The sequence below is a fragment of the Convolutriloba macropyga genome, chromosome 5, assembly GCF_964194025.1.
Source record: "Convolutriloba macropyga chromosome 5, txConMacr16.3, whole genome shotgun sequence".
NCBI lineage: Eukaryota > Metazoa > Xenacoelomorpha > Acoela > Convolutidae > Convolutriloba > Convolutriloba macropyga.
In genome coordinates, this window is record NC_134472.1 from 49943074 (window position 1) to 49960780 (window position 17707).

At 34.2% G+C, this 17707-nt stretch overlaps 2 protein-coding genes across 2 annotated transcripts in view; both read right to left on the reverse strand.

Annotated features, from left to right (window-relative positions):
- Positions 1-7226, reverse strand: part of LOC142340069 (uncharacterized) — a 22445-nt gene extending 15219 nt beyond the window's left edge. The window contains exons 1-2 of the mRNA XM_075390477.1: positions 6892-7226; positions 242-444 (exon numbers count right to left, since the gene is read on the reverse strand). Coding sequence (XP_075246592.1) covers positions 242-357 — 116 coding nt within the window. The 5' untranslated portion in view covers positions 358-444; positions 6892-7226. The remainder of the gene's footprint in view (positions 1-241; positions 445-6891) is intronic.
- A 6304-nt stretch (positions 7227-13530) lies between these two features.
- Positions 13531-17611, reverse strand: LOC142340401 (uncharacterized). The gene is made up of 4 exons (XM_075390979.1): positions 17603-17611; positions 17177-17344; positions 16532-16850; positions 13531-15752 (listed from the first exon to the last, which is right to left on the reverse strand). Exons 1-4 carry the CDS (start codon positions 17609-17611, stop codon positions 13531-13533), a joined length of 2718 nt encoding a protein of 905 aa, XP_075247094.1.
- Between the last annotated feature and the right edge of the window lie 96 nt (positions 17612-17707).

Sequence of the window (17707 nt, forward strand, 5' to 3'; positions counted from 1 at the left end):
AAATCATTTTTGTTTATCCTGTGGTCCCTCCATGGACTCAGAATTGCATCGCGAAGAAGTCCAAATACAAGGTACACACTGGTTACAAAAAAATTGGGAGTTTTCAATTTTGCTGAAACCTAACAAGGTAACATTCTTTCAGAATCTTGCAAGATAATCACGCAATCACACCGAAATTATGCTAGAAAACTATCCGGTCTCGAGTATGATATTTGCTATTAATTCTGTCGAAGAAAACTTCCCATGTTGATCACGACCCTTGAGCCCACCAAGCAGAACCGATCTGTCTTCTGATTCAGTTCCGCATGTTTCCAGGAAATCCAGGGTACCTACCAGCGACTGCTTGTGTGTTTTCATTAACTCATTTCCCACAGTTTGCCCTGCTCATGAAGTTATAAAATTCTTCATAGTTCAGATCGTGCCCAGGAATATCAATTTGGACGGCTTTTTTTGCGGGAATAATTGCAATATTTTCAGTCGGATAAGAGCCAGTGTTTCATTTTCAAAAATCTTAATCATTTTGTGGGTAAGGGGTGGGGGTATGGTGATGCAAGTGTAGGGATGTAATTTTGGTTGGTAAAATGATGCAAGTGTTGGGGTGTAATTATCCCCCTTGGAAGCCCTAATCCTAAATTGTTTTAGCCCACCACTTCCCACCTCCCCTACCCCCTATAATTACCCTATTCTTACATCTTTTTTGAGGGTAAATTTTGGGGGTTAAAATCTAAAAATTACCTCATTGCCCCCATTACCCACTAATCTTACATACTTTTACCCTCGATAGACAATTACCCCCTACTCTTACATCCGTTTGGGGAGTAATCAGGGAGGTAATTTGATCACGGGGGATTTTCTGATGAAAAACGGTCAAGGAAGCTGGAAAACCAAACATTCTGGGCTTGAATATATAGCACAACAACACGGCTCGTTAATGTGCGTTCGCACATGATGTTCCGACCCGTGCTCATCTACATTTTTGACCTAATTGTCACCCAAATGAAGAGATAACAAAAATAAATGTTTGAGTTTATATTAATCGTTACACAACCTATCTACTAATTGAATTACATAATGTCATGCCTCTTTACAGCGCCAACGAGATCTAACATTAAAGAAACTACGAGACAAAAAAACAAACAACAAAATTAGCAAAAAACAGAAATTTCACGGCAAAAACTGAATATCTAAATTTAAAAGCACCTAGTAACAACGTCAAAATGCAGTCAGATAAAACCTTAACTACACGAATTTAATTTTTCCTAACTATACAGAAGATGGAAACTTTTCTTAATGAGACTAGGTAACAAGTCGACAAAAAGAACGAACAGTGAGGGGAAACTTAAAAATTAATCAACATTTTCTAAACCAAAAAATTTTCAAAAGTCTTAAAAACAATTAGCTTTTAACTAAATAATCGGTGATAAATCACTAAAAAGTGATTACAAAACCAAAAGGACTTGTCTTTGTTTAGACTAAGAGAAACGAACTAAAGAGAAAATCAAAAAATTACAAACGATTAGCGAAAACCGAAAGTATTGCTTCCATTAAAATCAGTAGCTATCATTTGAAGTCTATTTATTTTTTAATTTAACTTTTATTTCTACTAAATCAGCTGAAGGATTTATACTCAGAGATTAAAAAAGTTTTTTGGGCCTTATTTGAAAACCATTGGGAACTGTTATTACGCGATTGTTCTGATAGAAGGGAAAAAGAAACATAAAATTTGGCCACTAAATAAACGTTCAGAAAAACGCATATTGTACAACAAACAAAACATCAGTCACAAAAGATATCAATAGATATGTTTTTTCTTGAAATACAAGAAATTGGAAGGGACCTCTCATTGATGAAAATAAGTTACAGTTTGACGAAAAGAACAACAAGAACTGAAAAGACTTTAAAATGTTTATCATAAAGTTAAGACTATTTGCTATAAACTGACTGCTTTGGGTGACATCATTTGTTCAATCCTCAATTACATGCCTATGAGACCTGTCAGCAATTTACGGCTACCAAAAGAACAAAAACAGCAAATTCAAGAAAAAATTGAGCGAGAAAAGTTTCGATGGCACTATGAAATGAAATTTTCACTAAAAACTCCTCTATTTTCAATTATTTTTTAAGAGCAATAGCATTTCTCTGTTTTATCAGTATTTTTTCAAAAAATCAACAAATTTGATCAATTACCTTAGAACCCACGAAATTTTCGAGAAAACACGTATTATCAACTCCATTAAATTCATTAGCTTTACACGGAAGCGAGTAACAACGCTAAATTGTATGACAACATGTTGGTTTGCCAATCATATTCCATCAATACGACCTTACAACAAGTTATTGACTATGAAAACAAAAAGAGAGACAGGCAAAAATCAAAATTTCAGTAGAAAAGTGCCCGAAGAAGATGTCGACGCAAATCAAATCATAAGCTCTTCTCTGAAATTTATCTATGAACCGTTTAACTTCTTTCATAAAACAATGTGGATTATCAGCAGTAGCATGATGTGATGAGATTTCAAAACGATCCAAAAATAAAACAAACTACCCGAAAATTAAAAAAAAAAAATATGAAACCTCGTGGCATTGAAGTTTTAAAACTAATAGGCAGAAGATAAAACCACTAACCAGATTAATTTTGGCTGCAGTAGAACGGAACAGGATTTTTTTGGTACTGACATTGACCAACAGTTCAAGAAAAAATGTTTAGGATTGGTTAATGTTCAAAAACACTTTCATGAAATTATTTTTAAACCCTCAACAGCCACTAAACTCAATCTCTCAACAGAGTTCAATAACTAAGCTCAGATATAACCCGTTAGGAGGAAAAGAATGTTTGTCATGCGTAGATCATTAAAAAGACATAACAATAGGTCTTATGACTGTGAAAACAATAATAAAAACAGGCAAAAACCAAAGAAAGTGTCGAAGCTAATTAAACCATTAGCTCCTCTCTGAAAAACTTTTTCTGTGATCCACTGAACGTCCTCTATAAGCCAATGCAATTAGAATATTTCTTGGATAAGGTATATATTGTTTGGATAATCTGATAAGAGGTCAAAAGTAACCGATATTACAAAAACGTCCAATAAATTTTAGAAAAAAATTGAAATCTTGTGTCCTTGAAGTCATAAAACCAATAGTTAGAAAACAAAACCGCTAATCACATGAATATTAGTTTCAGTATAAAGCAAGTGGGTCCTATCAATACTGACATTGACAAAAAAAATTTACGAATAAAGTTTAAGATTTGTTAGTAATTAAAAAAAAATTTTCGAAAAATTATTTTTAATTTCTTAACAGCCATTAAATTCAATAGCTTTCAACGGAAGTCCAAAAAAACAATAAAACATGCCCCAATGGGAGTACATTTTTGTACGTCATGCATAGTTAATCAAAAAGACATCACAATAAGTCTTATGATTTTTAAAACAACAAAAACAGGCAAAAACCAAAAATTCAAAAAGAAAAGTGTGAGAAGACCGTGTCGAAGACATTTAAACCATAAGTTTTTCTAAGGAATTTTTTTCTGTGATCCACTGAACACTTTCTTTATGCCAATGGGAGCTATAAATATTTGGATAATGTGATAAGATTTCAAAAGTAACCAATAGTACAAAAATATCCATTTTTTTTTTAAATTTTCTGAAATCTTGTGTCATTGAAGTCATATAACCAGTAATTAGAAGATAAAACCGCTAACCAGATTAAATTCGATTGCAGTAGGAAGGAAGAGGGTGCTGTCAACCCTGTACTGACTTACAGTTCCCTTTAATAATTTTATGATTCTTTAATGTTCAAAAAATATCGAAAAATTATTTTTTTAAGTCTTAAAGGCCATTAGCTGTCCACTCAAAGCAATAGATATGTTCACTTAAAGCTCATTATAAAAAATATTGCACTGTTAGTCAATGGAACCATGCCATAGTAATCCAAAAATTAGTAAAACCTCAAAAAGAAATTCGAAATTTCATTGGAAATTACGAAAACTCAGAATCGAAACCAAAAAAAAACATGAGCAATTCTTTGAAACGGATGTCTTTTGTTCATTGGGCTTCATTTGACTGTAAGGGAGGTTTGTAAATATTAGAACCGCGATATAAAAAGTGACTGGTCTCTAGGTGACTTAAAAAAAGCGAAAAAAGAGAAAAGTTTTATTAAAAAAAACAGATCTCAAAAAGAATTCGAATTTTTTTTGATAGTGAACTTCCATGTGAGACCAAAACTAGTTTTTTTATCGTCTTTAGTCTATTAGGAACACAAAATTGGTCCTTTTTTAGCGTGAATTTTTTTTTTGAAATACTAATTTTATAGAAAATATTTTTAATTGGAGAAAAATTACACTAAAAGTGAACAAATATCACGTGTTCACACAAAACTTCAACCTTCGATAACTCCTCGAAAAAAACGAAAATCAAAAAAATCTTTTTTATTTTGAATTCTACGCTGGAATAGCTTTTCAATGATACCACTTACATTTCTCTACGACGAATACATCGATCGGCCAAAATTGACTGAACAAAAAAAACCCATTTGAGTATATAGTTCCTCCCCCCCCCCCCCCCCACAAGTGGGGTCGGAACAACAAGCCGGTAAAGTTTATATCGTACTGGTTACCCTATTCGAGAAGTCCAATCAAATTCCACTGAGAAGGAAAGAGATGACCAGAGTGAGCCGCATTTGACCAGAATTAGCAGAATTGTTGAAAAAGATACAAGAAATGAGCAGCAAATCAGAAATGCACGGAACGAGCAAACTTTGAGTGGAATTAAAATGCAAGATGTGAGCGAATTTTGACCTGAACAGAAAATGTTTGCAATGAGCAAATTATTGAAACTCATAGCCACCACAATAACATATAACATAGTATATATAAAAAATAATTTGCATAGGATACGATAAGTTTCTATGCTCTATAAGATAGGTCTCTAAATTCTACAAAAAAAGGTTTATAGAATCTATTGCGCTTTTTGGATTCTCAAGGGCTATTACTTTGCGTTATTTTTTACCACTTACATTTCTTGCATTTTTGATTCCGTTCAATATTCGCTCATTTCTTGCGCTGTTATTCCACTTTGAATCACGGCGGATTTCTTGTATTTCATTCGGCTCAAATTCGGTTTATTCTGTTCAAAAGGGCTTTGATTGTCTTTTTCCAAGCTTCCAGCTCAAATTCTTCTCATTTCTTGCAAATTGTTTCCTCCTTCAGGGATACATTCGAAAACCCATAGATTTTTTTTATTGAAGAGGCTTAAAAAAATCACGGAAAAAAGAACAAGGAAGTCAAAAATAGAAGCAGGCAAAAAGAAAATCCAAGGTGTCGAATCAACGAATTCATAGGTTATCTGCTGCGAAATTATTATGACATTCATTCGGTTACACTTCGTTAAGAAGCCCAAGGCTAACTTTGATAATAATCTAACTTTGATCTTAAAATCGTAAACTGAACTTTTCACTGATAGGAATCTCAACAGATGTTACATGAGGAAACACTTCTTTGACTTAAAACTGATACACTACAAACACGCTAATATTTTTCATAAGAGATCTTTCACGTTAAAAGTCCCGATATCTTTGGTGATATGAGAAAATTACAGAAAAAAAAAGAATTGCCTGATTAGGGTCGATGTGATACTTGTGATGTGTTTGATCACTTGTTCATTATAAGCGGGTTAAATTTCTTTGATATTGAAAAAAAATAGCATATAAACCCTCTTTTCAAATTCAAAGGGAGGATACGCAGATTTTAGTCATGCCTTTTTAAACAGCTTCTGTGAATTATTTGTAATCGAGTGAAGTGACAAGACGAAATAAAAGAAAATACGAGGAAAACTTAAAAAAATTCTAAATTGTTTTGCGCTAACATATAGAGACAAAGGTCTAAAAGTTTTCATTGTCAGTTTATGTGTTCAAGCATCCCTTCAACATTAGCACACATGTATAAGCTTTCACCGAACAATCGCAGAAACAATCAAGAGAAAAATATAGAAAACAAAACTGACGCAAGTGAAAAAAGACAATTTTTCAAAAAAATTCTATCCCCAGATCAAAAGCGGTTTCAACAAATTTTGCGATTTAAAATTACTTATTCATTGATTCTTTATAACTTCTAGCGTTACCAAAGTCACATATTTAATTTGATTTCTCTTTGAATTAAAAATTCGAGAAGGTTTTGATATTTTAGAGAAAGAACCGCTCAACAATATAATTCAAGTCCTTTCAACTGTAAAAAAAAACACAGGGAGACTATAAATTACATCGCTTTTGCCGCGTGTTTTTTAACAATGCGAAGTTGTTGATAACTTTAACATGAAGATGCAAAATTACCTGAAATTTATCGAATGTTACGCTAATAGTAAGCACAATTAGGGTTAAATGCAATCAGAGAAAACCTGAATAACTCTTCGTAAAAGACTAATTTTAAAATTTTGTTTGATGTGCAGTTCTACATTCCACTGTTTCTTAAATAATAACACTAATTTCTTCCATTTTCAGACATAGCGATCGTTCAAAATTGACAGAACAAAAAAACAGTTGAGCATATAGTCTCCCCCACTAAGCGGGGTCGGAACAATGAGAGCCCTAGCCCAGAAAACCGAACAGAAAGGAGAAAAATGTTGTATCGTATTTTGAGTGTTATTCATGAGAAACCATCGGAAAGTTCTCGTTGATTGGTATCAACGTTTCATGCTGAAAAAATGTGCGATTCTAGGAGCGTACAAATTTTCAGTATTTTCAGTTTGAAGAACGTAAGACATCGTCGGTATGTTCTGCTATAATCATAAGAAGTTCTAAAAATGCTAATGAGAAAAATCTTAGCTGTCAGAAAACTAAGTCTAAATTTCAATGTTATCCTTCGAATTGAACAAAACTTGTTTAGCAAATATTCCCGACTTGTAATAATAAAGACATCCACGATCAAATGCAAGCCATGAATGTCAAGATCTGAGTTATCCATCGTAAATTCTTCGAAAACAAATTCCAACTTCTCGTCTATCGGTGCTCTGAGCAGGACAGAAAGACATTCTGCTAACTCTACAAATTTCAATGTCGTATCGTTGCTCCAGTTCTGAAAAACTTGGTTGGCCAAAAGTTTCGTGCTGTCATTTCCTTTGCCCGGGAAAAAATGGTCGAATACTCTTTGGAAATCATAATTAGTTAAACCGGCGGAAGCATAAGAAGAATAACACCAGTACCAGTCCATGATTTCGAAGAACTTTAAATACGATTGATCTTCAAAGCAGGGATCGTTTCCATTTATTAGACAAATCAAGTTTATTAATGGGCATTTTTGAACGTTAAAATTTGCAACTACGGTGCAATAATATTGTTTAATGCAGTCTAATTAACGGACGTTCTTCAGAACTGAATTGGTGAAACAAAACAAGATGTAAATTGAAGTTTTCGGGTTCTCGGTGTCATAACTTTTCAACCCAACTCAGTACCCATCATTCATCCCGGGTCGAGGTTTGCTGGTGAATTTTCGTAAGACATGCGGTGAAAGGCGGTAAGTTCACCACGTATTTCTTACATCCTTTTGCGGTGAATGCTGAATTTTTGTAAGAAATGCGGTGAATGGTGAATTTTTGAAGGAATGTAGTGAAAAGCGGTGAATTATTTTTTTTCGCCGCATTCACCGCAATCACCGCATTTCTTTCAAAAATTCACCAAATTCACCGCATTTCTTACAAATATTCATCGCATTGGCTTTTGTTGTAAATTAAGGTAAGAAATGCGACGAATGCGGTGAATGCGATGAAAAAAATAATTCGCCGCATTTCACCGCATTTAATACAAAAAATCACTGCTTTTGTTTTCCAACGTTTACCGAATCTGATTTAGTTTCACAGAAAAATCGTAGAATCAAGTGACTGTTGACGCGGAGGAATAAGTGCTTGAAGACGTGCAGTAGGTGAGAGGTTCGAACCCGTGTACGGAAGTTTCTTTTTTTTGTAAGAATAACGAGAACGCGGTCAAAAAAATGATTCAATGCGATTCACTGCAATTCACTGCAAAATGATGAAAGAAATACGCAGTGAATATTATTTTTTTCCACCGCATTTCATCGCATTTCTTACAAAAACTCACCCCCAAACCTCGACTCGAAATTAAGTGTTAAGAAAAATATCAGTGCTGATGCAGACTCTTTCAGTTTCTGAAATAATTGGCTTTGAAACCCTTTGTTCACATTTTCATCAATTTTGATAAAAGTTTTCAACGAATGTGTTAATGATTTAAATTAAAAAATACCGGAGCAAAGGCGTCGCTCAATTTTTCTTTACAACTGAGCCTTTTTTCAGAAAATGGCATCGGAAACTTTTGCTTAGCCCACTTTGTCCACAATTGCCGGTATTACAGACACAAGAATGGCTGACACAATCTCCGAATACTCAGAGGAGTGCTGCTTTTACTTTCACTTCAAAAAAATTTTTAAATTTGTTTCCATGTTCGTTTGTACACAGTTTTCCTTTTTCACAGGTTTTTTAAATCAGTTTTGCTAAAAATATGTTGGAATTGTTAGCGATTGTGCTATTGTGCTATTGATTTTGATTTAACAGACAGAGAAGTGTTGACCTATTTGCTCCGACCGTTCTGCAAATTTCTTGTAATTCGAATTGTTTTTAAACCAAAATTACAACAAGATTGATTGTGGCACCCGCTTTTTTTGATTTTGCCGGAGAAAACTAAAAACTGAATAAGCAATCGTATCAATCTCAAAACAGACTTTTCACTTCAACTTCTTATGAGGGTGATCCAGAATTCAAAGTTTGTGTGTTTCGCAATTCAACGCGAGAATTATCGACAGTTCACTAATTTTTTTTAACAGATAGACTTTTGTTGTCAACCTTTGGCTAGCATTGGTGAACATTTAATTTTTTTGTAAGGCCGAGCGGCAATAGCGAAGCAAGTATTGATCAAAGATTATCTTTAGTTTTTTCCACTCCCAGTTCATTCAGATTGCATATAAACGCTGTCTTTCAAAAGTTCTCGTCTTTTTTCGTTTTATTTTTTTTCATTGCAAAATGGATTGATTCCATAGCAAGACTCAATTATCGACATACTTCAGTTTCTTGCAAACGAGTCCTAATGAACATGCATTAAATTCCCAGGGTTTTTATGGTATCAAAATTGTGTTTGCGTGAAATGTTAGTGAAATTTTGTAATCTGTATTGCCTGTATACGTTGTTTTTCTGCAGTCCAAAGACTTAGTTCCGCTAATTGCGGGTCCAACTGGTTTCCTATGGAGTTCTTTTTTTCTATCAGTTGTTTTTGGTTTGACTGTTTTTCATTTTTATGTCTTTTGGAATGTTTCTTAAAAAACTGAGGATTTTTGAGCTTCGCCGTTTTTTTTTTAAATCTTATATCTGTGAGTTTGTCAAGAGAAGTCATATCCTCCTTCAAAGAAATTAAATTTAGTTTCACTTGCTTTTTTTGTCTTCAAAAACCAGTTCTTTGCCTATGAAGGGATGCAATTTTTCATTAATTTCTTTTTTTTTCGACATTTGCTTACATTTGATTTCAATTTTTGGTTTTCCACATAATCACATTAACGACAGGTACCATTGGCATTGGAAGAAAGACAAATATTTTTTCACTAATTCGAAGAGGGACATTTTTAATAAAGCTTCCTAAGACACAATTTTATAAAATTTGATCATTTTTTGAGCTATGATATGGTTTTAAATTTGAACAATAAGGCAGGATTATTTTCACCAGACTACTGTTTTTTTAAATCAAAGTTTGTAGGTATTGTAATGGCGCTGCCTCTTTCAATTTTTTTTTTCAATTTTTGGTTTTCAAGAAAAATGAATTTCATTTGAACAACCAATTCCAATCAAAAAAATTGAAAATACATATGTTTTTATTGATATTTAAACTCTCACTGTTTTTGAATATTTTTGATTTTGAAAATCATCAGCACAGTTATGACTTTCGACATTTTTTAATATTAAATCTGTAGCTTAATCTCGTTAGTGCAAGGTCTCTTCATCTTTTAGTTAAAAATACGTATTCTTGATAGTAGTTTTATGATGTAACAGATGATTTGGCGACTTCGATACAATATGAAATTTTTCATGAAGTTTTTCTCTGAATTTTAAATAGATGCCCAAATTAGAGGTTCGGTTTTTCATTGTTGTCTGATCACATTATTATAATATTCAAAGCTCGCATATCACATGAATGGCGTTGACTGAAGGAGAAATTGAGCGCCTCTGATGTTTTATTGTACGGAGTGCGATTCTAACGCTTCAATACCGCAGTTTAGTGAAATTAGTCCGGAATTCTGCTTTTGCTTGTGTTGGTTGTCTAATGACCTTTTCAGGATATTGGCAGCTCTCAATGGCTCTCTATGGAGCTATAAATTAATTTATCTGTTGTTTTGAGTTGTTATCGACAAGCATCCATGACATTTCATTTATTTGCTTGAAAGAAACGTATTTTTAACATTGCCCCTTTTGCTCGTTAATTGAGTCTACTTGCTACTTGGTCTCATTAAGAACAGGAGACAGTTATTTTCTAGTGAAATATGATTATTTAATTTAATTTAAGTTTTGCGTGACACAAATTAAGCTATGACTTCGTTTTTAACCTTTTTAAAAATAGATATTGAGTTCCGGTCTTTACTAAAATTTGTTGTGGATACTTATTTTGATGATTGTTTTATCTCGTGGTTTCTCTCAAGGCAGATTTTATCCAGGCACTATCTTAAGGGTGTTTCAATGAAGTTCCATATAATTCGTCGAGAGGTGGAAAGTTTACGCGATTTTTTTCTACAATATTTTTTTGCAACAAAATGTTTTCTATCTTTCCCTTATTTGGAAAAGAAATTTAGTCGAAAATACTCATAAGCGGGGCGAAACATTATGTGCAAACGCACATTACCCGGCCTCATTCTTTATTAGCACAGAGTTTAAAGTTTGCATTTCAATAAGAAATTGCTCCATAGGCCTTTCTTCATTTACGCCATGTGTCCATGAAAACCCATTTTTTAGTGGAGTAAAAGGCACAAAAATCATTATTTTTGTTTTAAAATATGCTCAGCTTAGTTTTGAACACTAAGCTCACTTGGGGCATTCATTTTAGAATTTTGTAGCCACCTCCGTCGGAGACATGAGAGTGAACCGTCAAGGTGATAATCGGGAGGAATTTTACTTTATAGCACTTTATAGCAGTGGGTTTTATTATATAAATGAGTGTCATAGCATGCCAAATTATAGATCGAAATTCTTAATTTGAGAGCTGCTTAATTTTTCATAAAAAAACAAAAAAACTTATTGCTGAGAATCTGTTCATACCGTACAGGGTAATATTGGCTATTGTTCATTACTGTTTTGTAGAAACTACCTCCCTGTACTTAATCTGAAACAAAAATGAATAACCAGGAGGCTCGTTAATGTGCGTCCGCACATGAAGTTCCGACCCGAGCAGATCTACATTTTTGACGTAATGGTGAATCAAATGAAGAGATAACAAAAATTAGATGTTTGAGTTTTATAAAATCGTTTCACACCCAAACTAATTATTGAATTACACAATGCCATGACTCATTACAGTGCTCACGAGATCTGTCAATAAAAAGAAAACGAGAAAAAAAATGAGCAAAACTAAGAAATTAACGGCAAAAACTCAAAATCTAAATAAAAGCCCCTAGTAAACAACGTCAAAATGCAATCAGATAAAACCTCAACTGCCCCAATTTTCTTTTAGCTTAACTATACATTAGATGGGATTTTCCGTAATGAAACCTCAATGATTTTCCGTAATCAGATAAAACCTCAACTGCCCCAATTTTCTTATAGCTTTACTATACATTAGATGGGATTTTCCGTAATGAGTCTAAGTAACGAATAAAAAGCAAGAATAATGAGGCGAAGTTCAAGAATCTATCAACATTTTTCAAACCAAATAATTTCAATGTTCTTAAAAATCTTTAGCTTTTAACAAATAAATTCTCGATAGTTTACCAAAAATCATTACGAAACTAGTTGAACCTGTTTTTGGTTGAACAAAGCCATAGAGACGAACTAAAGATGCAAAAAAACACGAGAAATTACAAACAATCTCCGAAAACACAAATTATCGAGGCCATTGAAATCATTAGCTTTTATATAAATATTTTTTTTTATTATTTCACTTTTCATTTACACTAATTGAGCTAAACTTATACTGATTGATTACATAATTTCACTTAAGAATCATTTGATTAATTTGGCTGTGTTATTATGCGAATGTGGTAAGAGAACAGAAAAAAAACAAATATTAAACACTCACAAAACATTTATGAAAATGCATATTGTCGCACAAACAAAACATCAGTTACAAAAAAATATCAAAGGAAAGTTTAAATTTTAATTTGAAGGAGTTGCACGGGACTTGTTTCAAGGATGAGCATAAGTTACAAGTTGACGAGAACAACAACAAAAAATTATACGCAAAAATAAACAAACAACAAAAAGTGAAAAAAATAAATTGGAAAAAGAATTATATCATAAACGTTAGGAGTATTCACTATGAACTGGCTGTATAGAGTAATATCTTTCGTTCAATTTTTACTTAGAAGCTTTTGAGACGTCTCAGCATTCTACGACTACAGAAGGAATGAAAAAAAAACAGCAAAAACAGCAAGCTCTAAAAAAATCGAGACAAAAGTGTCGACGCCGTTATAAAAAGAACTTTTCAGTACAAACATGTCTGTTTTCATTAAATGTTCTAAGAAATATAAAATTCTTCCTTTATCTCACTAGAAAACTTCAAAAAATCATCAAATTTGAACAAATACTTAGAAACCACGAAATCTTTGAGAAAACCCGTAGTATCAACAACATTAAATTGAATAGCTTTCAACGAAAGTCAATAAATGCGCTACATTATTCCTCGATGGGAAGAAAAAGTTGATTTTTGTTGACCAGCCATCAATAAGACATCAGAATAGGTCCTTTGACTATGTAAACAATAACAATTACAGGCAAAAACCAAAAATTCATTAGAAAAGTGCGAGAAGAAATTGTCGAAGCCCTTTAATCCAAAGGTTATCTCTAAAACGCATTATCCATGATTCTTTTAACGTCTTCTCTGAGTCAATGGGAACTATCAATTTTCGTATATTGTGATAAGATTCCAAAAGAAACAAAATTATAGAAAAAATATAAGAAAACTAGTCAAAAGTATACAAGAAGTCATAAAGCCAATAACTGAGGATAAAACAACTAACCAGATCAGCTTTTTAATGATACCACTCATATTTCTCTAGGATGACTATATCGATCGGCCAAAACTGTCTGAACAAAAAAAACCATTTGAGTATATAGTTCCTCCCCCCACAAGTGGGGTTGGAACAACAAGGTTGAACAGCCTTACTTGACCTTCTGGGCCACATTGGAGCAATTTTGTTCATTTCTCCAGCGAAATATTTTAAAGATATTAATAATGGGTTCTTACACCCTAAGAATAGTAATCTAATTTTTGATTGGTTTATTTATAAGCTGGATTCACTGTTCGAACTTATATTATTTTCGCAAGCTTGTGATTTTTTTACCTTATTAGATTATGGAAACAATTCCCTAATAGCTGATAGATAGGCCACACTGGTACAAGTACTGATCTCCCGTCATGCAATTGTTTGCCACCCTGTTCAAACTTCTGTTCCACGATGTGAAAAGCAGTGATAGTTCCATTATGCGTTGAGTAACATATAAACTGTGGATCGTAAAACGCTTTCCCAGATATTGTCGATGTCATCCTTTTCACATGGTGAATATGATGCAAAGCGCCGTTCCAAAATTCACAATTCTCAGCGTGTATTCGATCGCTTTGAGGCCGCGCTTGCATTATGATATCTTCAAAATAGAGTTTTGAAGTGCTTTTTCGTTCAAATTCTGCATATGGTGCTGGGTATGGGCACTGTCTTGCTTTTGTACAAATTGGAATGTCAGCTTTGATGGCTTCGGGAAAAAACGCTGCGTCAAAGTTTGGGAATCTTAGGAAATCTTCACATCGATTGTAATTCCAAAAATCATGGAACTGTTTTGATCGTAACGATAATGGCTCTCGACTTTGTTTGTCAACAACCCGTAAGAACTCTCTGCCCATAATGATGAATCCAGGTGGCAGTTTTATGTACTCATCATCGCGTCTCCGTTTCTTACCGAAAGGCGAGGGTTGATAATAACACTCATACACAAAAATTGGTGCTATTTCGTGGCAATAAAAATAATCTTCTGTAACACTTTCGTGCAAATCATCAAGATTTACACGCTCGAAAAATGGAGCGCGTTCTTGATTAGAAATAGCTGAAAAATTTCGGTCCCGCTCGTACTGAATAACATTGAAATTTTTATTCGGGTCTTTTTTATCTAGTCCGTAATTTAGCAAAATTTTTTCCTCAATTTCATTCCTGATCCGTGGATCACATCCACCCGTGTAATCTTCGTTCTTCATTTTGAGCTGCTGCCGATGCAGCCATAGATCCGCGCGCTGAATTGTTTTTAATTGTCTGTCCAGTTTCTCCAAATACTTTTTGTGTTCAGGTTTTATTTCGGTTTGTTCGATTGCGGATAATTCCGCTCCTTCTAGGTTTTGTTGCAACTTTTCAGGACTGTTCTCCTCAATGTGTTCACTGACAAAACTTCCACTTTGCCCATCGTTTCCGGGGCTTTGGGTTCCACCACCTGCATCATTTTGATCAATATTTCCATTGTTATCAATGTCTTCTCCGGCAGTGACTTGATCGCCGTTTCTATTGGTTTGCTCGATTTCCGTAGCGTTCTTCTGACCACGTTTTAGCTTTTTGCCCCGCTTTTCTTCTCGTTTTCTACTTCGGATTTCTGAACGTTTTTGTCTTTGGCTTCGTGCCCGATCGTGTTCGATCCATTCGGCTCTTTCCTTATTAGTTGTGTACTCTAGTCCGAAAGGCTGTCTTTCCGTAACAGCCGCAAGGTAAGTTACAAAAACCAAACATGAATCAGGGTTGCTTCTCATAGTCAATGCTTCGCTGTTTCTCTCCGGATCAAAAAAATGTTTCCAGTTCATTCTCATTTTGAATTTTATCAACTTATCAATTTTTTTAGCCGATTTGTTAAAATCGTAGCTTAGCGGTGAGTTTTGAAGCTCTACATACGATTGAACGTATGAATAAACTGGCCTATTGCATCTGTCACGCAAGCCTGGTCGCCATTTTGAGGTATCAAGCTCATACCTCGAGTCATCTTTCCTAGGGAAAAGTCGCCCGTAATCCATGTAGTACCAGTTAGCCTTTTCTAGGTTAGATCCTGGCAGGTCATCCATCGGGCAATACATGATCGCCGGCCAATTTAGTCGCTTTTCGTGAAGCGTTTTCTTCAATTTCTGCAAATTTTCCTTCCCAGGGTTGCAAAACGGCAGATTTAGGTTACCGTGCAACCCTAAATCAGGATGACCTATGAAAATGTTCTTGTGAACCCTTCCACTCAATGTTTTAACATACGGTGTCATGTATTCATTTATCACATGCAGGCTAAAGAGCCCAAGTGACTTGCGAAAATTGGCCATTCTTCGCTGGTTCAGATCTTCAGCTCTGAAATTTGCAATATAGCCACCAGGATAGAAATGTAAGCCACTGGAGGTAGCACTCTTGTGGTAGAAACCTCCATAAATGGCAATTAAAAATGATTCCATTCTGAAGTACTGGTCATAAACTATGTCGTACGACTGGTATTCAGGCTTGTTTGAGATGAGATAAGACCCACTCAAATCCATTTGACACCATTTAATTCTACCTAGTTAAAGAATACTATGAGCGGATCACAATTCGGGATTTTTAACGAAAATATGATGCAGGAGAATAGTTAAAATGAAATAAGAGATTCTAATAACGCTTGTGATGTTCTACAAAAAGAGCTTTCATTGTTTTCATATTTCCTTGAAGATTACCAAGATTAAACAAGGCGGCTCGATATAGTCTGTGAAAGGCAAAGAAAGTTCCGACATCGTCAATCAGAGCTAAAAACACAAGCTGGAGAAGAACGGGAAAAGATGTCCAGAACATGTCGAAAAATAGCCGTTGTTTATCCCGATTTTTAACTCACTTCTCCTTGATTTTAAGAATTCGAAAATAAAAATGAATTCGAAAATAAACATGTCGAAAAATAGCCGTTATTTATCCCGATTTTTAACTCACTTCTCCTTGATTTTAAGAATTCGAAAATAAAAATGAGCAGATCTTAAAGACAGACAGCGCACCAAGACAGACCAAATCTTTTGGATTGTAAAAGAAAGACAGAGCACCAATAAAATACAAATTCTTTAGATTGTAAAAAGACAGAGCACCAATGCAATTCAATACTTGGATTCTAAACAACCAAGAGAAGGCTAAAAATATCTCGCTGTCGCAGCTATAAAATATACAAATGGTATTTGAACACTCGACCAAATCGGTCTCAATTGTTTTTATAAGTAGGAAAGAAGCAAATAAAGGAAAAGAGGAGTTTTTTAAATGATTTTGCAAACATTTATTGGTCTCCTAAAGCAGTGAATCCGCTCATAGTTTTCTGCTCGCCTTGAATGACATCTTGAGCTGGGATATAGTATTTTGGATATTTTTTCGATTCCATCAACGGTAATATTTCTGGCTCGTTTGAGAATTTTGATGCTTTAACATTTAAACTGACCAACTGCATGTTGTGTTTCTTCATCAAAAGAAAAGCTTGCTCAGAAGGGACAGTTCTAGTCTGCTCGAAGACTTTATCCTTGTAAATTGCTTTTTTGGCAAACATCTTTTTGAACAGTTTTTCTTGGAAATGCAATTTGTGACAATTATTTTCGTCATTTTGAACTATTTCGATTTCCGACCGACATTCAACGTCAGGAAGTCTAGTCTGAAATATAAGAAGCAAGACGGAAGGCATAAATGAATGGAATTTGGCTGGTTTTTTCAATCTTAAATTATTAAATTTTAAAAAGTACGCTATATACATCATATATAGTAGATTCTACCAAATTGTAACTTCCTCCCTATAAGTTATGTTTGAAATGGCCTCATTTAATAATACATAATTAGCCAATCTTTTAAAATCAAAGCATTTCAAGGTCAAGGAAATTCGTATGACAATGAAAATTCTACCAACCACATATTAAAATAAGACCGTGAATTGCAGTTAAGCGCTTAGTCAAAACTGACCTTGGCGATATAGTGTAATAATACCTGTTCTCGGTAATGCTGTGGTTGTCTCAACTGATAACTGGGACCTGCTAACTGTTGCTGACCAAATCCGTTGCCAATACCGTCTGTTTGATTCCAGTTTCCAGTTACAGAAGCGTAGCTACCAATCTGGCTTTGGATCTCGTTTTGATTGCGATCTCCCAATAAATGCTATATAATTTAGTCATGCCTTACTTGAGAATACCGAAGAAAATTGGCGGAAGTTTCTAAACCAATTTTTGGCATAGTCGTTTCAAATATCGGATAAGTAGATTCATCTTTATTACTTAAGTTTACTCGAGAGCGGTCTGGACAAGTCGACTTTAGGTCTGGGACCATTAGCCTGGGTTTGGTTTGTTCTGTTCTAAAGGTCACAAACCGTCGATTAGTTCGTTTTTTTTTACAAACACGACGATGCCTAACTCTTACAGTTAACATATATTCCGAAAAAAACGTCGATAGCGATGAATAAGATCCTATGAGTTTTTGTCATTTTTGACAAGTAACGATGCTTTTACCGACAATTTCTTGCGC

Bases quoted from the DNA above. Each gene is read 5' to 3' on its own strand.
- LOC142340401 (XM_075390979.1), bottom strand. The intron at 16,851-17,176 runs GTATTATTACAC...CTTATATTTCAG, and splicing joins CACAGCATTACCGAGAACAG to ACTAGACTTCCTGACGTTGA. The intron at 15,753-16,531 runs GCGAGCAGAAAA...TTCTTTAACTAG, and splicing joins AGCTCAAGATGTCATTCAAG to GTAGAATTAAATGGTGTCAA.